Genomic DNA, 25,973 nt, shown 5'->3' with positions numbered 1-25,973 from the left:
GGAAAGGTCTGTTGTCAATATTTCCCTTTCTTTGATTTAATAAAAACAGAAATGTGCCTATGGATCAAGAAAGCAATGAACAATAATGAGAGTGAAATTAGTATTAAATATCTCCCCTGTGATTGTGTTTTTATCAGCTTGTAATATTTGGATCATCAAGTTTTGGTTGCATATGTAAATTGAAGCGCTGATCAACCAAATGTTTCATTTCACCCATGATAACTTTAGCAGAGAATTCCTCAGATTCATCATGTAAAGGAAATGTAAAGGAGTGTGTAATGCTCTCCTACAGCTGCTCATCTGCTCAAGTACTCAAGCCCCTTTCACTCTTCCCTGCAGGAAAGTTAATGACAGACATGTAAGTAGGCAGCGTGACCTGTTCTGGCTGCACATGGAGTTTATTTGCTGTGGTTTTAGCTGCAGCTTCTACACTCAGCCCCACAGGGCACAAATACGTCTGTGGTGCTCCAGCCCAGGGAGCAGCAATCTGACAAGCAGCGCAGACCTAATCCAGGCCAGGTCTGGGGCTGTGTTTGGTATGCATCCCCTAGGTATGGAATAAATACAAGGCCGGTAAGCAGATCTGCTTGCCTGGACGGCCGGAGGGAAGTGGAGGGCTTTCCAACCTTGCGTTACATGCCTTGACGGGATGTCTCTTATCCATATATGTAACCTCATAACATTTTGGGCTTTTCACGAAATAAGAACAGCTTTGATCTCCTGTGGAAAGTAATGCAGTTTTAATGTCCAACTTCAAGGGCCATTAGCTGCATCTTTATCAGTTAGCAGGGCTGCTTGGCAAATTTCTGAATGTCAAGTCAGGGGGTGTTGCTATAGCCTAGAGGTTGAAGCAGCGGGTTTATGATTGGAGAGTTGTCAGGTTTAGTTCCTCGCTGGGAGAATGTGGGTGGGGGAAAGTGGATGAGTAATACGCATCCCTCCCCACAGCACTTTGGATGAGCTACCTCTGAGCAAGGCACTGAACTCCCCACATGCCTCGGCGGGTAAAAAGTAGAAAAACAGATTTCTACAAGAAGCTGTTTAATAATATAAATGTGAGAATTGTTGGTAAGTCTGAGGGCTCCATTGATACTTTCAGGGTAAATTCAAGTATCTGTAAACCTGACGGCGTCCCCCTGCTCCCCTCCCCCCTTCATGTGGAGGTGGAGCGGACCAGGTGTGCCTGTTTAAACTTGCTGTGTAATTTGTGGATCAGCAGCTGCCTCTAATGGCTAAATCATCAGAGCTTTCCCTCTCGCACGGGGCGGAGAGACGGAGGAAGGAGAGGAAGAGGACAAAGACAAACAAAAGTTAAAGAAAAGGGTTGAAAACTGTAATCATAGTCTTGATTTAATGAATCAGCTGACTCTTTCCAAAGATCCTTTTCATCCAATAAACATTTCAGTTGTTTAAGCATTTTTAAAGCTATTACATACAGCCTGTGTCATTTTGCAGTTTACAACTTTTAAAGCTGGTGTTTAGCTTCCATGTTATCCTCAACTTGTGGTTATGAATGGTGCATTTCAAGTTTCACAGCAGAAAGCAGTGGTTTATTAATTGATAGATAAGCAGGTACGACATAAATAGAAAGCAAAGATGCCAAACAGGACATCGTCCAGCTTCTTAACTGTGGGCACAAGACGTTAATCAGTAGTTTCTGACTACTAGAAAGTTTGGGAAATGCCACCTGAGGCTTAAGAAACCAACACTCTGCTTTTGAAACTGTTTAATATGATTCAAAAAGAAATATCGATCTGCTGGGGAACAAAATGAGAATTAAAAAAATCGGAGTTGCAGCCTTTGATTCCTCTGAAAAGCTTTAATAAAATCTAAATTCTTCTAAAGAAAAGTGCAAATGATTTTCTCCACACGTTTGCTGAAGTCTCTGATTACTTATCCCGTATGTGACGGTTTTCCAATAGTGCGAATTTGTCGATGTGTATTACTTGAACTTTTAAATGACAAACTCCTTTGGGCTCCTAGTTTTTTCTCCATCCTGTGACTTAGTGGTTCCCAACCTGAGGTCCATGCCCCCCTCGATGAGGCGCAAAAATCCCAGGGGGGATAAAAGGCTCTGTCTACTCTGAGGTTGTCAAAATGAGATATGCAACAAAAACAATGATAACACACTTCTGCTCCTTGATGAAATAAACGCAGAGTATAGGCTTCATCTGTATCCATATGTGTATGAAATGTAAGGCGTGAAGAAGCCTTCACTGGACAGTCTTTTCAAAGGTCTTCAAATCTACAGAATACAATATTCGGGGCGTCTGATAGCCGCCGGTTAAGTCGCCCTCTGCTGTATGTCATCCCTCTCTCCTCCCAACATGTCCTGTCTCTCTTAACTTGTCCCATCTAATAAAGGCACAAAACTAAACTACATTGTTCCTCACTTCCTCCTCATGTCAGTTTTTAACATCATTGTTGCGTCGTGTCATGGGAATGCTCCGGTTTTATTTTCTTGAATTCCAGTTACGGGGCTCCAATGAAAAAGGTTGGAAACCGCTACTCCAACACAAAAGGTGTCCTGCAGAGATCTCCCCTTTGTGTAAAATAAAGATTTATAAAAAAAGGCCAGAAAGTGTTGAGTGAAGTGGGCGGTAATTTGTAAAAATGTGTGCTTTAGATTCATTTTGATCTCTTCACTCTTCACCCAAACTTATGCAGCCAAACTCGCTGAGCTGCCACACAGACTTTTACACAAGAGCTGGCTGTTATATTTTTTTTCTTTGCGAGTGAATGAGCTTCAACACTGATAATTGAACATTCCTTTTTTTTTTTTGACATTACATATTTTCTCCCCCAAACAAAACAAAATACTATCCTTATTTTTACATTCAGCTAGCGGCATAAAAACCTTTTCTTTTTGGCCTGGAAGTAAAAAAAATGAAAAAATGTATGGTCACAAATCTGAACCCGGACATTCACCGCAAGCTTTTGATACTTTAAGGTGTTCAATACTTTGTGTTGTATGGACTACATTTCTATCAGGTAAAGAAAAGAAAAAGTGGTGAGGTTTGATTTTTCGACCCTGGGTACACGTATTCCTGAAGATAACACAAATTCGTTTTTTGTCATGTGTGAAGTCCCCCTCCTCCTGAGAAACACTCAACACAGACACTGACACATTCCTGACGGCACAAGGCGTAACTTGTTATGGAGGCTGTTCACAGGGCTGTGTTAAGGTGAATCTAGACACACACACACACACACACACACACACCGGGCTGTGTGCAGCGAGAGGGGCAGCGTTGATTTAGGGCATTACTCAGACAGAGAGAGAGAGAGAGAGAGAGAGAGAGAGGGGCAGATAGGGAGAGTCTCCCCTGACTGCATTAGGAGAGCCTCCAGCCTTTGTGATTCCTTTTGATCAAATCTCTGTGAAAGATGAGTGTCATGCCCTCTTCCAGCCAGCTGTGAGGGGACTGCCCTGTGACTCTGAGGGGGTAGACATGTATGTGTGTGTGTCTGCGCACGTGAACGCACATACACACCTCTGTCTGTGTGCACATGTGTGTGTGTGTGTGTGTTGTGTTCACAGCCTAGGGAGGGAGCAGGCAGCTCCTGAGGTGAGAATGCCGAGTGGGAGGATCTCATTCCAATCCCCTGTGCCCAGTTTCAACACACACACATACACACACACACACACTCAATGACACACACACACTCACAGAACATCTTGAGTAGTTTAGAGCGAGTCCACGGCAACATTAGAGGAGAGAAAGCAGAGGAGGTGTGTGTGTGCATCTGTGCAGTGAGAGTGAAAGCACAGTGACTACTTCTTCTCTTTTTGTGGAGTGAGTGTTGGTGGCTCAGCGTGTGTGTGTGTGTGTGTGTGTGAGAGAGAGAGAGAGAGAGAGAGAGAGAAGACAGAGAGAGGCAGAGTACATGTGTGTCTGTGTTGTTGGAGCAGAGGAGATGCTGCTCTGTGTGATGGCTCTGTTGCTTTAGTACTTGAGCGAACAGGAGAGTTGGAGCCAGTTGTTTTGTGGGACTCGCCGGGAATGGCAAACTCCACGGTATCCTTGGAAACATCCGACTAAATGACAATGGCTGAGGTAAGAGAGACGGCTTTTCACTGTGATCCTCCGCTCACCCCGGCTCTTCTCACGCACACACACCGCCTGCACGCACAATCAGGACATGTTTAACAAAGACAAACTGGACGGAGTTTATGCAGAGCGGCGTGACTGACAGGAGGAGTGCACACTTCAGATTAGGATGAATGCGGATGTTTTATATCTTTTTAAATACTTTCATGTGCACGGGCTTTAAAGTTAAAAAAAAAAAGCATGTTGACGTGGACTTACTTTTGCTGAGATTTGAGATTTATTTTATTTCTTTAAGTTGTCTTGTTTAAAGTTGTCACAGAGTGAGTGTGGGTATGTTTGACACTAGCCCCTCAAATTCTGTTATTTACCCAGAATTCAGTACTGCATAAAAAGTTCTGACTTTTCTTGATAGATTATGTTTTGAAAAAAAATCTGATTTTTGTACTTTATTTCATTTGACAAATAGGGCAAGTTCACAAATTGTTCCCCCTAAGTTAGCAACTTTTCCCCTAAATAGTCCAGACACGTTTTTAGTTTGAATTTAAGTTAGAAGCTATCCGATCAGTGAGGGATTTAATGCCAGCTTTTTGTAATTGAAGAGGAATTAGTAGCTTGACTTTTTCCTCAAACGCTCATCATCATCATTAAGAGACCGATGAAGAACGGCTCAGTCGGCGCGGACAGAGATTGTTCTTTCATGCCTTCAAGTCAATCTCAGAAAACTCCCAATAAACACAAACAGCGAGCGTGGACAAATCCAGCTCGATGACTTTCCTCTCTCCGTCTCTTAAATTCTTAAATTACTCTGATCTGTTCCTCACACTTTACAACCGTCATTCAAACTGTAAGAAGAGAGTCCTGCCCTGGACCAGTCCTCCATCACGCCGACCCTCGTCTGTCTCTCTGTGTTTTCCGAGGCCTCCTGCAGCTTCCTGGCCGCTGGCCACAGGCGTATTGGAATGCAATTTAAGAGCAGCCTAATGTTTCTCTGCAGCCATAATGTAACAATTAGCTGTCTGTGTGTTGGTGGTGTCGGTAGCAGCTTCCTCCAAGCCTGCGTGTGTTCAGTGTGTGTGTGTGTGTGTGTGTGTGTGTGTGTGTGTGTTTGTGTGTAAACATGCTAAACATTTGTGGTTTATTCTCTGTTAGATTACAGCGTGTCAGAGCCAAGCGGGGCGTCTACACAGACTGAGTGTAACTCCTAGAAGACTGTGAGAGTGGACATAGATTTCGTAGATTGTCTGAAGCTTAACTTGTTTATTTATTTCATGTGCAAATATTCAGTTGAACGTACTTATTTACTTTATATATACTGTTTTAATTCAGTCACGGTAGTCTGAGAGATGTCAATTATAACGTTTGAATATAGTCTCCAGAACAATGATCTTTATAAATTAAGGACAACAAAAATACATTTTTTTAATTTCATGGATTGCTCTGATTATTTTATATTTAGTCTTTTATTAAATAGCAACCCGTTTTTATTTCAAATTAATTTAAAGTTACATTTAAACTACATCAGAGCAAAATGAATTTTCAATTCAGTATAATGGGTAAAATCCACCCGTCTTTCATTTAAAGAGAATAGAAACTATATCATGACAAATATTTAAAATAAACTTATTCCATTTTTAAAAATATTTTTTTTGCCATATTTCACCCTCCTCACACACGTTTATGTTCCTCTCACAGGATACTTTTGTTTTACTGAGTGAGAGTGGGCCTTTACTACAGCAAACCATGAAACGGATTTAGGTTGTTTAAGTGTGTGTGTGTGTGTGTGTGTGTGTGTGTGTGTGTGTGTGTGTGTGTGTGTGTGTTAAATTGCCCTCTGTGGCTTTTCTTTAACATGTATGTCCTATCTCTTTATTCCTGCTGCTGTATCATTCTTTACATCTTTTGTTCCCTCTTTACCTCCATCTCTCTCTGTGGGTCTCTCTGTTCTCTCTTAATGCTGCAGGGCCAATATTCACACACACACACACACACACACACACACACACACTCATGTATGTGAACTGAAAATAGGGGCCTTGCACATCTTTACACTCAGCTTTCTGTACGTTTGTGTCTGTGTGTGTGTGTGTGTGTGTGTGTGTGTGTGTGTGTGTGTGTGTGTGTGTGTGTGTGTGTGTGTGTGTGTCATCTAAAGCCTTCCACCGTAGTCAGCTTCATTAGGTTCATGATGGTCCCTCTATGAGAGGATGGAGGGGTGCGGGGGTATCTGCTCCTCATGCCTTTAACCCCCTTCAGCGTCTCCTCGAGCTGCGATCCGCCCCTCCTGGCCCCAACCTACCCCCTTAACACCCCTAGAAACCCCCCCCCCCCCCCCCCCCCCCCCCCCCCACACACACACACACACACACACACACACACACACACATACAGCTGTCCCTTGCGTGTGCTCTGCGCTGCCACCAAAAGGCTTGTGAGGATTTGTCAGCCAGATGTGACAAGATTGTCAAGAGGCAGGCGAGGAGAGAGGGAGATCTGATATTAATCAGAGCGTAGCTGGGAGCCAAACTCTCTCAGACTCAGTGTACTAACATGTTCCCCTCATTTACTCCTTCTCGGAGCCAAACACTCCCTCCGAGTTCCTAACCGGGAGCCACAAACACCAGGAAGCCAACCAAACTTTGGCTCGCCTCCCTCCCTCCCATACCGACTCATTGTCTTTTAAGTTTTTGGTTTTTTTGTTCTTTTAAAGAAGACAACCACTTTCATGGATATTCAGGTAAAGATCTGCTATCTTTTGTCTGCTCTAGTTTTAAAAAACATGTTGTGTGTTTTTTGTGTGTGCGTGTGAGCTTGCTGGTGATTGACTGCTGGATGAGTTTGAAATAATGAGTTTTTCACGCTGTCTTTGTGCTGTATGGACTCTTAACAGGCTCAAACACAGCCTGTCAGTACTTGCACCCGCCAGGCTTTCCCTAAAGTTTGTCTTCTTCTTTTCAGCTCCAATGCAGTGTTAAAAACCAGCGCTCACACTTGCAGCTTTTCTTTTCATTTTTTTTTTTTAAATCAGGTGAATGTTAATTGCTCTGTCTGACAAAAGAGTCGACTTTAAATTAGCCGTGCAACGAACAGATTGAGTGTGGTAGTGCAGTTGAAAGTTTGTGTGTAACAACCTGAAGTCATATATATTCAGGCGATATCACAAGTGGCTTTTTTATACTTGCTGTGTATTAAAGTGCTTCCTCCTTCTTTGGCGGAGCGACGTTAAATCAAAGCTGAGGCAGGATCACGTTTCCTGCTGAGCAGCTCATGTAACCTCACTTTAACTAAATCTTGTCGTCAATTAACATTTACTGCTTTGCTGACATATCCACAACTCAGTCCACAGGCAATGATTTATTCATGAGTGTGTTCTGTCTCCTACTGCAAACACGCATGAACACACACACAGAGAAACACACAAACGTAGCGAGGGATGGACAGTGGAGCCAGGTGAAGTCAGCTACAAGTTTTGGTGCTGCTGCGGTTTTATTGGTGCAAAGCGTTGTTATTAACAGGATGCCTGAGTGGTACCAGGAACACACAGCTCCCACTAAATTCTTGAGCTTTTTGTGTGTTTTCTGGCTGGGATAAGATACCTCCTTCTTCCATGTGTGTGTGTGTGTGTGTGTGTGTGTGTGTGTGTGTGTGCGTGTGTGTGTGTGTGTGCGTGTGTGTGTGTGTGTGTTCGCTGTGTGGTTCTTGGTTTATTTTTTAGTGGAATTCGTCCTTTAGAAATGTATTATGTTCTTTAATATAAAAGCACTAATCTGGGTCAGACAAAGTGTGATTTGTTCAGTCGATTTTTAATTACCAAAATAATCGTCAGTTTGTTTTTGGGATATTTATTATGATGTGAAGGTGTAATTTTCTTTAAATTATATTTTTGTGGACAAAGAGCGAAACATTACATACAAATATGAGAAGAAGAAAAAAAGAAAATGTTGGAGGCGAATTCTTGAAAAGGCTTTGTTTGAAGGAAAGAGGAGAAAGAAGCAGCATTGTTGTTGTTTTTATTATGAACTGTTTGACCTTACAGAGGTCTGAACAAACATTTAACAAAACATCAATAATAAAGTTTTTTTTAAATTATTAATCATTTCTCTATTTATGGTTAATCACAAATCTATATCGCTTTATTAATTCAATAGAAACTTTTAATAGAAACAGCGTTTTGACAGATTTGAAGGAAGACGAAAACGGCAAAATTTTGTTTCTCAATCTGGAAATCCAAACACTGATTTATCAGAGTCCTAAAATAAACCCAGAGCAAATCTAAATAACTCAACATATTTAAATCTGATATTGAAAAACTATTAACCCCTCATACAATGGTCGTCAATATGTTTTATGACAAAGTCAATTCATGTCATGTAAGAGTAAATGTGACGTAGTAACATTACACAAGCAGTTTTTAGTCTTTTGATCTCGAAGCGTCAAAAGACCTTAAATAATGTTTTGCATAAATGCATTATATATATATATATATATCAGTCATAATAGAAGTTGTATTTAATCTATTTTATTGATTTGCTCTGCCCATGTTGTGCTCTGTAACAACACAAATGTGTTACATTAATCGTTGTATATATCATCTTATAAGCAGAGCAGAGTTAACTGTAAAAAATATTAAATTTAGAAATGTAATTACAAAAACATGCAAGCTAGTAATCATCACTATTTTCCCATAATAAACCCCTCACTCCCTTTTGTTTCCCCCTGTGCTTCAATCGTCTTGTTAACTGATTAATGGCTTGTAGTAAAACCTGATCCGCTCCGGCTTGGCCGTCAGTCCCCCCCCCCCCCCTCCTTCCTTCTTCTGACAGCGCTGTAGTTATTCACTCTTTGGCACCAGTACTGCTTGTTTCCCCCATTGGGTGTCAGTTAGTGGCTGGCTGCTGCTAATTGATAAGTTTTCCACTGCGTTAGGCCAACAAGTCCCCGTCCATCCCTGAACCGTCTCAGTCCAAGCAGCTGTTCACTTCTGCTCCGTCTCTAAAGCACTGTGGTCATCACCGGACATATGAAGAAAAAAAACAGAAAGGACTATTCCAATTATTTTCTTCTGTGTGTGTGAGAGTGTTGTGTGTGTGTGTGAGTGCTGTGTGTGTGTGTGTGTGTGTGAGTGCTGTGTGTGTGTGTGTGTGTGTGAGTGCTGTCTGTGTGTGTGTGAGTGCTGTGTGTGTGTGTGAGTGCTGTGTGAGTGTGTGAGTGCTGTGTGGACTCAGGTCGCGTTGTTCCCGCATAGAAAAATAAACATTTTAGTTTTTTGGATATCTTTGCATATCGCTGTTGATGTTTGTTACATCTACACACTTCACATCTGAATCTTAATATTTCTTGAAGCATGTTTTTAATTAGAGTATGACACAGAGCGGAAGACGGTTTAGTCGAACTCAGGAAACAGCTGGGTGTCAGGTTTGAATGGAGTCTAGTTAAAGTGTCATTCATTATTACGCTGTGGTTGTGTGATGTATTTTTTTCTGTCATCAGTCACACCAGAGCATCATCGGTGTCTTGTGTTTTTATGGCTGTGTTTCCACTTAACATGTAAAGGTGTTTTATACACATGATCACTCTTTGTCAGACGATCATGACTCAGGGTTTTTTATTTTTTTTGCCCCTGCTTTCTCTTTATCTTGCTTTTTTCCCCTCTTTTTCTTGCCCTCACCTTCTCCCTCTTTAACCTCATTCATGGCCTTGATCTATCCATCCCACACAGCCTGACCTCTTCGTGTATACAGTCTCTCAACTGATAGATAGAGAGCGACTGGTAGCAGATGAACAAATACACGAGGAGACTAAATACGTTTTCTGACTGAAAAAAAAAAAAAGAGAAAGAAAGATCTGCAAATGGAGTTCTGCCAGTGCCATAAAAACCCACACAGAAAAAAGTATCTATATATAAAGAGATTCAGAGGGACCAAGGCTGTTAGAGTTCATCGTATCAGGATGGAGAAAAAAATCACTAACAAGGTGTATTTCTATTCCATGAAATGTTTTAAATAGTCTTCAATTCCGCCTGACTAGTAACTCTTTTAGCGCTAACTTAAATCTTCTTCCTATTTGCAATACTTTCTATCTCACATAATAAGCTAGCGGAGTTAAGATGTCATTAACTCGTCACCTCAAAGAAGGAGCCGTTCACAACTCTGAGAGGTCGTTTAAAGCTCTGGAGAGGATTTTAAATTCAGATTTTAAGATCAAGTTTGAGTCAAACGTGCTCACAATTGAGACGACTCCGAGTCGGTGAAAACGCTGATACCTAAATGTGCTGGCATTCAATAATGGATGTGCGCTCATAATCTGACGTGGCTCTCTGGGAGTGTCTCGGCTTGTTTGATGTATCGCTGGTTGGAAAGGGGAAAAAAAGACATCACGCAGAATTTTAAACAAAGTTAATAACGCAGTAGTTTAGATTACACATCAACCTGCGTTGTAAATCAATTATTCAAAAAGCTCGTACTATCAAAATGCTAATTAGGAGGCTTGTGTAATGGGTGTGTGTAACGTGTGTGTGGAGGTGGTGGGGTTGGATGTGTTTGACATCACTGATACAGAGAAAGTGACAGTGTGTTAGCTCTGGCTCCTGACACATTGACCGAGCTGCATCATTTTGTGCAATTAGTCTCCCTGTCGTCTACTTCATTGATGCATGCAAACAGCCGTGGCTTTGTTGTGACAACAGTAAAGAGACGGAGAGGAGGGGCCGGGGGGGGGGGGTCACCAAGAGCCACTGTCATGTTTAACTCGCCCTGTTCTGCCGTGTTTACCCCCCTCCTTTTCTTCGTTTCAGGAACTCATGAAATGAATCACTAATTAAGATAAATGACCTGAAGCACACTGTGTGTTGGAATGTGTGTGTGTGTGTGTGTGTGTGTGTGTGTGTGTGTTACAGGCTGCTGAGCGAGCAGGGGGCACCTGATTGAGATGTATATTAGGAGGAGCAGCAGCAGGAGGTGTGTGTGTGTGTGTGTGTGTGTGTGTGTGTGTGTGTGTGTGCACTCACAGTGGGATGGGATTAGCCTAATTGGGCCGTGTTGGTTCTTGGTTCTCTGTAATGATGGGATTACGTGGCTGAGAGATGAGCAAAAGGGTTTTTTTGTTTTTTTTACACCTCACCACTGTCCCGAGGAGTCCGAACATGGCAGACTTGGCCGGCCGGGGATAAAACCTGACAAGGGAGGCAAAGCAAAGCGGAGGGATGTCACGGGACCAGGAGCCAGAGCTCCCCCTCGCCGCGTTCAAGGCCAGGTAGCTGCTGCCACCTTCATCTCGGGTCGCTTTATCCGTCCTAATGATGGGAGGTTATTGTAAGGTGAAATAACGTGATCCCAGATTTTCAAGGACAAGCCTCGCCTCTAGCACAAGAACCAACTGACTGACTAAATGAGGAGGAGGAGGAGGTGGGCCCTTCCCATCCACCCACCCACCCACACTCCTTCCTCCTGCTCGGCTTGAAGAGGCAGCGAGCTCCAGTGAGGCGCTAAGCATGCGGCTCATGTATACTAAAAACCCCACTGATCATGCATTATAGATGCAGAGGGAGAGAGGTGGCGTAGTGCATGTAGCACTAACAACACCGGCTTTGATCATAAATCCGATGATGCTCTTTCCTCGGTTCCTGGTGTGTAAATGAATTTTTTTTTTTTTTTTTTTTTGTCCAAGGCAGAGAAAGAGGGTAATCGGAGTCATTTTCAGTGTATCAGTGCGGTGGAGTCTTCTCAGCGGGGTCGCTGCCAAGTCAGCAGCTACCCGGAGAACTCCTCTCATTACTGCCATTCACTCCTCGCTTTGAGACACTGTGTCGGCCACTCACTCCACTATTCTGCATGTTTAGTCCTGAAAAGATAAAGTCCATTAGCAGATGAGCTAATGGATGGACTCCTTTGACCTGTGTGTGTGTGTGTGTATTTGTGTGTGTCTACGTGTGTGTGTGTGTCCGGTGTTTGTGCCTTAGGCATTGATTGATTGAGATGGTTTTGGTGGTCCAGGTGGGTCTCAGACCTTTTGTTACTGTAAAGAACCTGCCCTGCAGCCCTGCAGCCCTGCTGACACACACACACACACACACACACACACACACACACACACACACACACACACACACACACACACACACACACACACACAGCTGTGCCAGTCCTTATCTCTCAGGGCAAACCAGGCAATGAGTGATCATGGGGGAGAGCAAAATTACTTAAGGCCATCACACTCTTTCTTTCAGTTTCCGTGGGCAACGTGTTCATTTTTCATGAATCTGTGTAAGACAAACAAAGCTACACGTTTTGTCTTAACTTTCACAGTTAACGAAGAAGATCATTTTAAGGTTGCTCTCTTCATGGAAATGTGAACAAACGTGCAAAAAAAAAAAAAGGGAATTACTTGTACATTGATCATCTTAAATCCTTCATGTAAGGAGTTTACAAATGTGCTCCACCAAAAATGATTCTCACACTTAGGACATGCCTGCTCCACTTTTACTCAGTATTTTCACATTTAGAATAAAACAAAACATGTGATTTTTCAATGTCAAGACACATCAAGGAAAAGGATACAAGCTCTTAGGATTTAGATGGGTATCAGTTATGACATTTTATGTTTGAAAATAAAGTCTATATTCTTTTGTGCTCATCTTGTGTTAACAGGCTATTTGCTGCACTTTGGTGAACTGTAACTGTGACAGCTTCAAGCCCGGGAAGCTGAAGAGGAGGCAGTGTGAAAACTGCAAACACGGCTGGGTGGCACACGGTAAGAACTCACATCCAACTTTGGATAACACGTGTGAACAAGCAAATTATTTCAGTTTTTTGATTTAAATATAAACATACTCATGTATTATTTATATAATGTTACAATGCAGAGAGTTCTGTGTGGGTGTTTTTCACACATACACTCAGAACTTACTGGAAATGTCCCGACATTTTTGGAGAGAGCTGCATGTGAATGCAAACGAACGATTATTACATCTTAACTTTACACAGAATTTTTTGCCGCCTGCACCCCGGTCAAAATTTCAGTTTGTGAGCCGATGTGAGAACACAGCAGGAAATGTTTCGGAAAAAATATCCTGCAAGCGAGCGGGCGGGCGTCGGTGATAATGTTCATATCGTAAGACTCACGAGCGACCAGTGTGATCAACATGAAGCTGCAATACGAGGATGCTCTTTGCCACACGTCCGTTGATACTGTGAACAGGAAAAAAACAGTTACCATAGCGTTTTACACACCGCAAACGAGGCCAAACTGGGACGTAAATGTCGTAAATGCCGAGTGTCTTTCCAGAGTGAAGTCTAATATGTCTGTCTGATGGTGTGCACTAAATCCTTTTACCTCCTGCTCGCAGAACACGATGGCGACTGCTGGATTGATTCACAGTAGAACCATTTATTGGATAAAAAAGGTTTAATTCACCCACAGTTTTTTTTTTTCCCATAACATAAACTGTAATCACTAATTAAATCAAATCCCTAACCCAATCTGAGTTTGAAGTCTGATATTTTTTTAAATAAATATAAATGGATTTGGATTTAAAAGTTCACACCTTGGATGTTACTGCTTATGTTTTGGTCGATTTGGAAGTGTCCAGTATACTGTGATCACCGCGTTAAGAAATGTCCCAGAAAACATAAAAAACCAACAGCTTGTTTTTTGGTTTTCCTAAAAAAAAAAAAACATGTTTTTTTCAACACGTGATTTTCGAGAAATATTGTTAATATATATTGTTACGTGCACTCAACCTTGAAAAGAATACACCCTGCTACTTCAAAAGCTTCAAGAGTAGGCAGCAGAGATAGCGGTCAGATGGCACTGCATGAACTGCACCTGTTGCTGACTGCTGATATATTTGTTCAACGTTTATATTTTTTTATTTTACAAAAAACAGTGTTTGATTTTGATTTTGATATACTTTATTAATCCCTGAGGGAAATTTGTATCACACACCTAGCCTTCAAATATCTCAATGTCAACTTTTATTTCATGATATCAAATCATTTGTGACACTGACTCTACCTGTTAAATCGGTTCGTACACTTCCTCGGCTCCTGTAAAAAAAAAAAAAAATCACTATAATTTTGAATAACACTGAATCACACAGAGGAAGTGTTACCACTGGTGTGAAGAAGGGTTAAGACAACATTCCCGTCACAACTGTCTACTTTGTGTTATGAAGAGCGATTTCCGTCTTATGGCAGCTTTGTTATCTCTCTGAGAGTCGGAGAAAGGGACTACTGGTATTTAGACTTTTAAAAGCATTATCACATTATCACCTAAATATTGTTTGAAATTATCCACTGATGCTGAAAGCACATTTTTAATTAGTAATTAATATTATGGATAATTTAACTAACCATCTTAAATTCTAATGACCGAGTGAGCATTGGACGTCTTCAATGAATACATACATGAATCAATAAATTAATATGTGCCATTTTTAATTGCTTGCACTTGTTATTTGTGATTTAATTGTATATTTTATTGCATCCCCTTCCTTCCACTTTTCATGTTTTCATGCTCTGTCCTTTATTTTGTTGTTGCTATTTTCACTGATGCACTCCTGACAATTCAGAGAAAATCTCAGGCCAGGCTGCCCCTGATATACTGACTTGCTTGTTCACACATGCACCTCACAGCAGGAGGTTATCCCTGTCTGTGTGTGTGTGTGTGTGTGTGTGTGTGTGTGTGTGTGTGTGTGTGTGTGTGTGCGCGTGTGTGTGTTGGGGGGGTCTCAGGAGGCAGGACTCAATGTAATCAGAACGACATGGAAGGGGTGGATGAAGCAACAGAGTCCAACGCCATGATGACAATTTCTACCTTTTTATGCATATTCATATTCACAGTATCAACAAAAATCAGAGAACACACAGCGAATGGAAATCAAAATTAAGCAGTTTCATTACATGCAGGGAGATCTGATTACATTTTTGCTTATTACTGTCTATGATTGTGGAACAGACAAACGATATAAATGCCATCATCCCCTCCCACTCACTCACTGGGATTTGTTGGGATATATCTGTCACATCGGTTCACCCCGAGCAAATTCAGGACATTTGAATTTTTGTGTATGTGTGAGTATGTCTATCCAGGCACCAGAGTGATGCCATAATAACTAATCCAGTCAAATCTGCTGTGTGTCCTCTAGCTCTCAGTAAGCTGAAGGTGCACCACATGTACCAGAGCAGCCAGGTGGAGATCGTGCACTCCAACGTGGTGTTTGATATCTGCAGCCTAATGCTGTATGGAACCCAAGCCATTCCAATCCGCCTCAAGATTCTCCTGGACCGCCTCTTCTCTGTCCTGAAGCAGGAGGAGGTTATCCAGATTCTTAATGCACTCGACTGGACTCTGCAGGACTACATACGAGGATACGTGCTCCAGGTGAACTATTAGGGGGGATTTTCTCTGTGCATGTTGAGTATTTATTTTTATTTTTAGGATAACAACAGGACTGAAAACTAGTAAAAATGGTGGAGCAGATCAATATTGATGCCAGGGCTGTACTGTGATGCAAAGTCAGTAAAGGATGCAGAGGAGACAGCAAATCTGTTTAACAAAGCAAAACTACTTATGTATCTGCACATGAGCCTGAAAATCCAAGATTACTCCTATAAATTTCTCTTTGATTTGTAGTTAAATAAATGATTTATAACAGCTTAGAAAAGTTATGGATGGCATGTTGGACACATCCATGCTAGTTGTTTTTCCCTTGCCTCCGATGCTTGGATAGTTTATCACATGTTGACTCTCGTTCTGTACTGCATGGAAACCTTAGACAGACTTAATAATGTAAGGAAAGCAAACCCTCTGTCAAAATGTAGATCCTCCTCCCCCCTTTAAAATTAAACCATCACTTTAAATAGAATGGGAAGAAAAATCAATTCACTAAATTGTCTGGATTTTTTTGTTGGACAATTTTAGAAATTGATTTTTTTCCTGCGATCTATATTCGATGTCATATTCGTTTACAGTCTAAAACAAAACAGTCCAAGAGAGTCTATGTGAGCCAAGAGCAGCCGAAAGAGAAAAACAGCACACCATGCATGCCTTGTTTTCAGGCTATTAGTAATGCTATATCTCATGTCATCCCACAACATCCTCTGAAAAAATTAATTAATGAAAAATGATTTAATAATGGGGAAATTAGCATTTGTTGTTCCATCCTAGCTGAAAGAACTAGATAGCTATCTACCGGTAATTAGCATATTAGCTTACGTAAGGAACATTCAGGGTTTTTTTAAGAGAAAACTTCATCTGCAGATCGTGTTTTCTAAATCCAGTGAACAGCAGGTACTATTTCAGGTTAGTAAATGTACTCAATTATTAATATTAGCCCACTAGCATTAGCCGTGGTTAGCTTGCGCGCTACACAAGTCCATTAATCTATTTGCTGCGTTTCCCACTTAACGGCGAGCAAAATCAAAAAGTGTGTGGGCACTGGATTGGACAATAATTTAAGACATGCTGTGTTGGTCAGGTGTGAGAAATATTTCAAAAACCTATGTTCGTCACAATACTTTAGAATCGCTAATCGAAAAAGCACCATTGAATCATTAAAATAAATCAGATCAGGACATATGAATATAGTCCCGGCCCTTGGGTGCATACTGTATAATACAAATGAAGATTTAAATTTAGCACATAAAGAGGAAGACTGAAAGAAATTCTGTGGCAAGTAAAGGAGAAGGAGGAATTAGGTGTGGCTGAAAATACTCCAGAGTAAGACAGTGATGTGGCTACCAAAACAACTTGACGTGTCTTGGATTCTTGCTGATGTGGTTGCTTTGGTACCACGGGCCTTGTGGAGGTCTTCAAACTCTTGCCTGGTAGATTTGTAAAAAAAAAAAAAAAAAAAATGTCTGTTGCTTCAGATCTCCTCTCAAGCTAGAGACCAGCTTGCCAAGGCCTGGGCTGCAGGCACCGCGTCAGAGCAAGTTCTCACTTCGATTAGTACATCATCAAGTATTCAAGCTGGGCTGCGTTTAATTCATGTTAGCTCATCTAATGGCGAACGTAGAGTCAAAATCCTCGACAGGCGCCCAATGAATGCTCTGTGATGAAATATTAATCATGGTTACGGCATGAACCCGCTCCTCACTTTCAAAGACGCCTGACTCACATGTGATTACTGCGGGGCTAAGGGAGAGAGGACCCTCTTGATCAATGTGATCCGCCCTCTGATCACCCCCCCACCCCTACTTGTGTGTCTTTACATATATATTTATATGTGTGCGTGTTAGTGCGAGTGTGTGTGCGTGTGTGTGCATGCATTTGTCTGTTTGGTATGTATGTGCACATATTTACTTTTGCATAGCTTAGGACATGTATATGAGTGTACATGTCTACTAGTATGCCCATATGCATGTTCCCACCACGACGTGTGTGTGTGTGTGTGTGTGTGTGTGTGTGTGTGTGTGTGTGTGTGTGTGTGTGTGTGTGTGTTCTCCTCTGCCTGCTTCAGCTGATCCACATGATTTAAATGAAGAGAAATGACCTGCAAGAGGAAACGCTGTGTGTCTGTGTAATAAGTGTTCTCGGGCCTCTGTGCTGCTCGCTTATATTAACACTCCATCTGATTCTTTTATTTAGCTGCCCTGTCAGTCTGTTTTATAGGGTGTGTCATCTAACCCACGCTTTGAATATGTATAAGCAACCCAACACACGCTTACAATGCTAATGAGGAAATTGCTTTCTCTCCTTTTTACTTTTTTGACTTTCCCTTTCCCCCACAATCTACTTCACACCCCTGCCCACTCCCCTCTCCCGTACCCTTTTTTTTTGCTATCTGTAGGATGTAGCTGGAAAGGTGCTTGACCGGTGGGCCATCATGACTTTCGAGGAGGAGATTGCCACGCTGCAGCAGTTCCTACGTTTTGGAGAGACCAAGTCCATCGTGGAGCTGATGGCTCTGCAGGACAAGGAGGGCCAGGCAGTGTTGGTTCCCAGCACCCGCACCAACTCAGATATCCGCACGTTCATTGAGCGCAACACCCCGCGCACTGCCGCCAACCTCTCCGCATCGAAAGCTGATAAGCTCGGCGGCAACAGTATGCACCACTTTGAGAACTTTATTAACAGCATGGCCTTCATGCTGCCGTTCCAGCTGTTAGGCTCTGTCCCAACGCCGTTCCTTGGCTCACCCACAGGGGGACTACAGCAACACCACCAGCAACACCAGCAACCTTGCCGTGGATCCATGGAGCCACAGCGACGAGATGATCAAGGGCGGGATGGCCTAGGGAGGGAAAACCCCCTCTCTCTTTCACACCCTTCAGAGAGCAGCCTGCTGGGCTCGAGCTCTGCCTCGTTCACAGCTGATATCGACCTCAGTGGTGACAAACCGCTGGACAGCCTCTCCACCACCACGAAGATTGAGGCCGAGGACTTCTCGACCAGCGACAACTACTCTGATGGGCCCTCCACTCCATGCACGCCCTCTATGAGCTCTGATGTGCAGATGTCACCGGATGGCAAGCTGCGCTCCCTGGACAGGAACGGGAGCGGAGGAGGAAGCGGCGGGGGAGGCTCTCTGAAGAAGGGTCGCGTGTTTTGCAACGCCTGTGAGAAGACATTCTACGACAAGGGCACGTTGAAGATCCACTACAATGCGGTACACCTGAAGATCAAGCACAAGTGTACCATAGAGGGCTGCAACATGGTGTTTAGCTCGCTGCGAAGCCGCAATCGCCACAGTGCCAACCCGAACCCTCGACTGCACATGCCTATGAACCGAAACAACCGAGACAAAGACCTGCGGGGGAGCTTGTCCGGCGATGAGAACTCTCAAGACGAGAAGAGGTCTGAATATGGAACCCAGATTCCCGTATGCTCTGCAGAAAGCCATAAGTCCGTGCCCAGTTACATGATAAGCCATGTGGACTCTGGATCCAAACTCCACAGCAGCTCTTTTCCCAGCATGGGCCAGAGTGGCATCCTGTTTCCTAACTTAAAAACTGTACAGCCAGTCCTGCCTTTCTACCGAAGCCTGGTAACCCCCGCGGAGCTTGCAAACACACCGGGGACACTACCCTCCCTTCCTCTGTTGTCCTCCTCTGTACCCATCAAACCCATCACAGCTCCGGAACCTTACATGACGGACCACATACCAAAGAAAAAGTCTCGTAAGTCAAGCATGCCAATAAAGATCGAGAAGGAGGCAATGGAGCAAGACGAGCTGATGGACAAAGGCAACAGCTCAGAGGAGGAGGGTCCGTTGCATTCACATGGCAAGGAAGCGTGTAGCCAAGCAGAAGGGCATATGGGCCTGAGACAACCTGGAGAGGAGAAAGAGACAAGGGGGACTTACATGGGCGAAGGAAAGGAGAGGGAGGGTGCCAAGCGTCTGTTGGACCAAACTCTAGAGAGAGACATTACAGGAGGGGAGGACAAAGACAATGGGCCAGGTCATGCTGAAACAGAGGTTATCTCCTGTGCTTTGTCCCCTTTTGAAAACAGACTGGTGGAGAATCACTGTGACAACAACTTCCTCTGTCAGGAACCCAATGGCAACGCAGAGAAGGAGGGCAGGGAGCACACAAACATGATGTCAGAGCTAAGATGGGAGGGGGGCGAGCACCGGGTGACGAATGGCGGCACATCCCGGCTCGTAGACCATGAAAGGGAAGGTTTGGACAGCTGTGTCGATGACTACGGCGACTCGGGTTTGTCTCACCTTGACCCCGACGCCGACCTGCCGCACCACTGTGAGATCTGCAATAAAACCTTTAAGAACCCCTATAGTGTCAAGATGCACTACCAAAATGTCCACCTAAAGGAGATGCACTTGTGCACAGTGGATGGCTGCAACGCTGCCTTCCCTTCGCGCAGGAGCCGAGACAGGTGAGAGGCGTTGGTGTTTTTTCATTGTTTTGGGAATATCTGAGGGAAACCCATAGGCTATGGATGTAGTCTTAGTGATGTCCTGTTTTGGTTACTGAAGGGGACAAAATGATGGCAGTCACCTTATTGAAAATGTCGTCTAAACCTTAACTTTCGGCCAAGCTAGTAGCTGAGGTGGTCCTTGAGCTTCTTGACAAACAGCTGCAATTTACCAGCTAGCATTTGCATCAGTCACACCCCTAATTATACAGAACTGTTATCCTTTATAAAATCTAATTGGATGAGTTAATTAAAAAAACACCCAACAAAAATGTTAACCACGCAGTTTGCAGGTTTATTTCTTCTCTCAAAATGTCAAAATGGGCATTTTAACATGGGTGTGCATGTAACTTAAGGGCCCTTTGAAGCCAGCCTTTTGCACTTAAGCATTGGCTTCATTTTTTTCAACACTGTGACAAGCGGCCACCTGAAAATGTGATGTTTCCAACAGATTCATCCCTCAGCTTGCGATGTCCTTATCGATCCTTTCACCATGTTTATCAGTAATACAGCACCGTTATTGGTTCCCAACCGTGTGCCGAGGAACAGCAGTTATCAGATTAAGTTTGGTTAGAGTGTAAAAGGCTGTGAAGCCTGCACGTCACACAATATTAACAGAACTAAGAAAACAACTTTATTTGTGAGTTTTGGAGTATACCTGGTACCTTATAGAGCAGGAATACAAATGAACCTAACCAATATTAGGCCCATACTAGAGTTTTAAATTCACACTTGTGACTTGTTGATCTATTCTTTTCTTTTAGCTGGTTGTGTTAACGATAAATAATGTGGAAAAGGTGTGATGCAGTTTTTAGAGATGGAAAAAAAATCAATTTCTTTCAAAAAAAAGAGATGAATTTAAAATTACATTTGCTGAGCGGAGGCCTGACTGTGTATCCACATAGTCTGTTCCTTTTGTGAAGATGAATTCAATACCCCTGATTTTGTTTTTAGAACATTTACCAAACGACCGTTGTTTTGTACTCTTCAATCTTTCAGCCGAAGATTTTCCATGAAATCACTGCAAGCTAAAAACAAAATTGTCTGTATAGAATTATAAATTATAGGGGCGCCGTATAGCCTACTGGTTATGATGTGCGCCCCATGTGTAGAGGCAATAGTCCTCGTCGCAGCCTCCGTGGGTTCAAATCCAGCCTCGGCCCTTTGTTGCATGTCATCCCAACTCTGTCTCCACCTAACATTTCCTGACTCTCTTCAGCTGTTATTTTCAATAAAGGCAAAAATTACCCAAAAATATATATATATAAAAAAAACATGCTCACTATTATGCAGATTTTGTTCTGTGGTAGAGGAAGACCAGATGCCTTTGTTTTTCTACCGTCCATATGTTGCAAGTTTGAGGGCTAATATCCTAAATTGGCTAAAGCCGCTTAATATTTATCTTTTTCCTTTTAACATTTTCTGAGTTGTTTGGTCGAGAACGTTGCTTGAACACTAAATACAGTCATTCTGCTGCTGAAGTATTTATTTTTAAAGCACCAACAAAAACTAAATGCAACTTTAAAATAATAGTTTGCAAAGTCATATCCTTAAATTAAAATGGAAAGAAAAGGCTATGGTAAACAGTGAGATCATAAACAACCATAGTTTTACTTTACTTATTATATAGTTTACTTTTTAGAACATTTTACTAAAAAAACTGACGATCCTTTGAATCGTATTATTATTCATTTATTTTGTTTTTTATGTCTTGTACCCATCCTTGTCTATTTAAAATATATTCACTGCATCAGTTCAACTGTTTTCTGATTATTGTATTGTCATCTTACTTTTAGTCTTGTTGGGTTATTTGTTGTCTGTGCTTCATTGAGAAATGCTCAAACATTATAAGTATGACTTAAAGGAGACAATTATGCATTTGGCTATGTCATTTATCTCCTTAAAATCCTTTAACGGTTTGTCTGACTAGAGACTTTCACGTTGTTAAGGTTTAACTGATTACTGATGCAGATTTTCTTTTTTCTTTCAACAGACACAGTGCAAATTTGAATCTGCACCACAAACTGCTCACCAAAGATTCCTTCAGTCCAACAAACACGCTTTACTCACCCTCATCCCAGTGTCGAGATAGAGACTCTGTGGGCCTGGACTACTGCCAAGACCAGCAGGACAGAGATCTGACCCATCGAGACCCTACCAGCCAGACCTCTGTCATCTTCCGGGGCCACAACCGCATGGGCCTGGTCTTCCCTATGAGCAAAATGTCTACAGCAACATACAGCGCCGAGGCATCTCCTTTACGTGAGATGGAGGGATTAGGAGAAGGTGGTGGAAGTGGGGAGGATGGGGCGGTCCTGGATCTGAGTACCTCCTCCTCCGCTCCACCTCGTGGGAGCGGCAGCGCCCGCTCTTCCTGGGACTCTGACGGGGCCGGCAGCGAAGAAGGGGACGGGATAGAAGAGGACGAGGAGGTCCTCGCGAAAGAGGACAGCGATGAAAGCTACGATGGGATTAGTGTGGGGAGGCCTGGGGGGGAGGAGTTGGCACTCGGGGGAGAAAGGACCCTGGGCACCATGGGGGGAGGACAAGGTGGGCTTCACGGAGGTGGTGGTGGAGGATCCCCGATAACCTGCCATGTGTGTAAAAAGGTGTACAGCAACAAGGGCACGTTCAGAGCCCATTACAAGACTGTCCACCTCCGACTGCTCCACAAGTGTAAAGTCCCCGGCTGTGATACGTCCTTCTCCTCTGTGCGGAGCAGAAACAGGCACAGCCAGAACCCGAACCTTCATCGAAACCTGACTGTTAGCTCAGGTGCAGCAATGGACCAGGAGTAGAAACTGGAACTCCAATGCCAATATTTCCTTTGTTACAATGTTCATTTTATTGTTTTCGGGGACCTTAAGGCTCACCAATCAGCACTTTTTGAATACATACTGTACCATAGTCCATCCATTTTTTATGGAATATGAAAAGAAGATAAAAGTGTCTGTGTTCTGAGAAAGCAACTTTCTTTAGGAACATGAGGCAAAATTCATAAAAAGCATAACATATGCATCATTAAATAGAAAACACTCCAAACACTCAAAGTTTTCAGTGGATTATTTTTTCCAACATTGAGAAATGCAAGCTTAACACATCTCAATCTTTCGTTGTTATCCCGTTCTGATTTCTTCTTATTGGTTTGCCTGCCAGCCCCGTTTAAATCAAAAGAAATAATTATGTGTGAACTGATTTTTTTTCCACGTTTTGTCCTAGTGAGAGTTGAGCCATGAAACAGTATCATGTGAGAGATTTTCCAAGTGTTTTTTGTCGTCGGATGTCTTCATCTTTCCTATGAAGCTGTGCATATTGTCTTGATCAAAAAGCAGTAGTGAAGTAAAACCATACTTGTGTCATTTCATTCATTTGGACAACGGTGTTCAAAAAGCGTCTTTGTTGAAAAAGCTATCGTGTCGTGAACTTGAACAATAAGTTACTGTATGGTGTTTTATGACTTGTCTCTACTGTTATGGTTGTTGCATACTGCTAAAGTTGACCAAAGATTTTTTTCCAGTCCACAGAAACCCCTTCGTGCTGTATGTGGGGTATGCAGTATTAAAAAGGGCCCGCCCAGTCTAATCTACTTTGTGTGTATGAGCAGTATTCAGCCGGGGGCTCTTGTAAAATATGATCAAGTCACTGAACAAAATAAAAAAAATACTTCCGGCTGATCGGGGGTGAAAAGAAATATTTTTGGATTTTGGTGGTGCTTCTGTAAAGAAATCTGCTCATGGGATGAGACTTGATGAACGCATTGCTCCTGTATTGTTTGTGTGGTTGCTTGCAGGATCGGAACGACTAGACCAACAGCTTAAAATATGCTGTGTCTGGAGGCTGGAAGCATGTACTGTGAATGAGTCAAACACTGAGAAAAATAACTTTGAAAATGTAATTTACGACAATGGCCCCCACACATGAGCACATCCTAAAACAGAACTGGTAAACACAATGATTACTGAACTGTATATTCTGTGAATAGTGTTATTTGTTATCTTAAAGAAACCAAAAAATATACTGTACAACAAATTTAACCACTAACATGTTACATGTTTTTCTTTTTTTTTTTTCCAAAATAAATGAACAAGAAAATTGTGTTGTACACGTCTGATAATTTCACCATTGTTCGCTTTTTTCCGTTTTGCTCTGTATTTTGCATATTGTTTTCCGTCTATATTTAAATACAATGGACCAGATCCCACATTGTTTGTTGTTTGGATTTGTTTACAAAAAAAAGAAACAAAAACGAACATATGTTGATAGTTGATCATGTTTCCTTTGATTTGTTGTCACAATATCCATTCAAATTAAATAAAAAGCCATATGTTTACAAGACTCGGCCCATTCGATTTCATACCCAATGACACAGGACACACACACACACACACACACACACCCACACACACACACACACACAGGTGCATGTACAGTATGTATGCATAAATATCACATCAGTTGGAAGAGTTGATTGTCTCTTTAGTGGGTTCGATCCCCAGCTCCTGCAGTCACATATCCGATGTGTCCTTGGGCAAGACACTTAACCCCAGAGGCGCTGCTTCTTAACAGGCAAGGCAGCTAACTGCTTTGGGCCCCAGGCCACATAGGGGCTCCCAGGGGTAGGAAACCTCCCTAATGGGGCCCCATCTGACAGCACTCACTCTCATTGAAACTGATTAGCATCTCATCTCTCATTACTACAGTGAAAACCAAAGTGGTGTCAATGAAACTCACCGAAGGAAAATGAAGAGGAGTGAAAAAAGAAAGAGGAAGAGCGTCAGGACGCTGGTAGATGTGATAGTGGGCAGGGGGCCCTCAATAGATTTTCACCTATAGGGCCCCAACCAAACTTTAGAAACGTCAACCCCATGTTGCTCCCACTGCTTTGTTGGTGGTGTATGAATGTGTACGAATAGGTTAGACACTTTTGATGGTTACTGTACATAGAATCCTCTACCATCAGTGTGTGAATGTGTAGGTGTGACCTGCGGTGTAAAAGCGCTTTGTGTAGTCAGAAGACAAGAAAAGAACTATACAAGCTCACATCCATTTATATACTGTATAGATATATATCTATAAATAATCACACTGCACACTGCATACTGATTACATACATTTTGTTCCTGTATTCCGCACTATTAAAATGCAATCTTTTATGAAACAACGTTCATAAAGAGGAGGATTTAAGAGTTTGCTTGTTGCCTCTCCGCAGCAGCAGTATCATCTGATCCAGGCAAACCCCCTCTAGGCCTCGTAACGCTCAGCACGAGGAGGAGCAACACTGATAAACCTGTAAACAGACACAAAGCAAAAGACTGTCTTCAACGCAGAGCAGATTCCTCTTCACAAATGTTGTTTCTCCTAATTCACTTCACACATTTATTGCCCAGATATTTGCCTCTAAAATTTCTACAATGGTTTTTATTTATTTTTTATTTATTTATTTTTTGATGTCCTTATTTAGAGACAGGACAGTAAACAGAGCTGGAACTCGGGGGGGGGGGGGGGGGGGGAGTGGGGACAGACATGCACGAAAGGAGCCACAGGTCGGATTCGAACCCGGGCTGCCTGCTTGAATGGGCTTCATCCTCCATACATGGGGCACAAACACCAACCACTAGGCTACCAGCACCCCCGTAATTCATGTTTTAAAAAGAAAAAAACACAACACATATTTTATTTTTCTGGAAACAGCGTCCTGAGTCTCATGACAGGCCTTCTGAGTAAATCATCATTTGAACTCTCTGTGACTAAAAAAACACTGAATCTGAACGCTCAGCTGAAGGGTCGGCGTCGGTAGGTAAGAACTGGTGTTTTTTTGGTTGTTTAGTTAAACTCTTTACAGTTAATGCCGAAATCTATCTAAAGAGTTGGTTAGCGTTAATTAGTTATTTTTGAGAATCGATCAAAGGCCTCCTCTTCAGGTATCACTATGTCAGTAATATGTCATTAAGCCAGACATATGTCATTGTAGTTTGATAAATTGTGTTTTGACTACATCTTCATTTTCTGATCCTTTATTTGGACATGATAAAATGAAAGTACGTCAGA

The 25,973-nt window shown here is 42.5% G+C and overlaps 1 protein-coding gene across 2 annotated transcripts; it reads left to right on the top strand.

Moving 5' to 3' along the window:
• The first annotated feature begins 3,636 nt into the window (after nucleotides 1-3,636).
• bnc1 (basonuclin zinc finger protein 1) lies at nucleotides 3,637-24,260 on the top strand. Of its 2 annotated transcripts, none has more exons than XM_061026955.1 (5): nucleotides 3,637-4,058; nucleotides 12,695-12,797; nucleotides 15,193-15,428; nucleotides 17,839-19,886; nucleotides 21,919-24,260. In XM_061026955.1, exons 1-5 carry the CDS (start codon nucleotides 4,044-4,046, stop codon nucleotides 22,721-22,723), a joined length of 3,207 nt encoding a protein of 1,068 aa, XP_060882938.1. In that variant the 5' UTR covers nucleotides 3,637-4,043; the 3' UTR covers nucleotides 22,724-24,260. The 2 variants fall into 2 exon arrangements, with proteins under 2 accessions (XP_060882938.1, XP_060883587.1); XM_061027604.1 differs by lacking the exon at nucleotides 3,637-4,058 and adding an exon at nucleotides 6,100-6,786.
• The last annotated feature ends 1,713 nt before the right edge of the window (nucleotides 24,261-25,973 follow it).

Source organism: Labrus mixtus, chromosome 1 (genome assembly GCF_963584025.1).
Source record: "Labrus mixtus chromosome 1, fLabMix1.1, whole genome shotgun sequence".
NCBI classification, from domain to species: domain Eukaryota; kingdom Metazoa; phylum Chordata; class Actinopteri; order Labriformes; family Labridae; genus Labrus; species Labrus mixtus.
The sequence above is the reverse complement of the archived record's forward strand: the minus strand, read 5'-3'. Positions and strand labels throughout refer to the sequence as shown.

Excerpts from the sequence above, each read along its gene's own strand:
- bnc1 (XM_061026955.1), top strand. Across the intron at positions 12,798-15,192 it reads ACACGGCTGGGTGGCACACG|CTCTCAGTAAGCTGAAGGTG; the intron begins GTAAGAACTCAC and ends TGTGTCCTCTAG. Across the intron at positions 15,429-17,838 it reads TACGAGGATACGTGCTCCAG|GATGTAGCTGGAAAGGTGCT; the intron begins GTGAACTATTAG and ends TGCTATCTGTAG.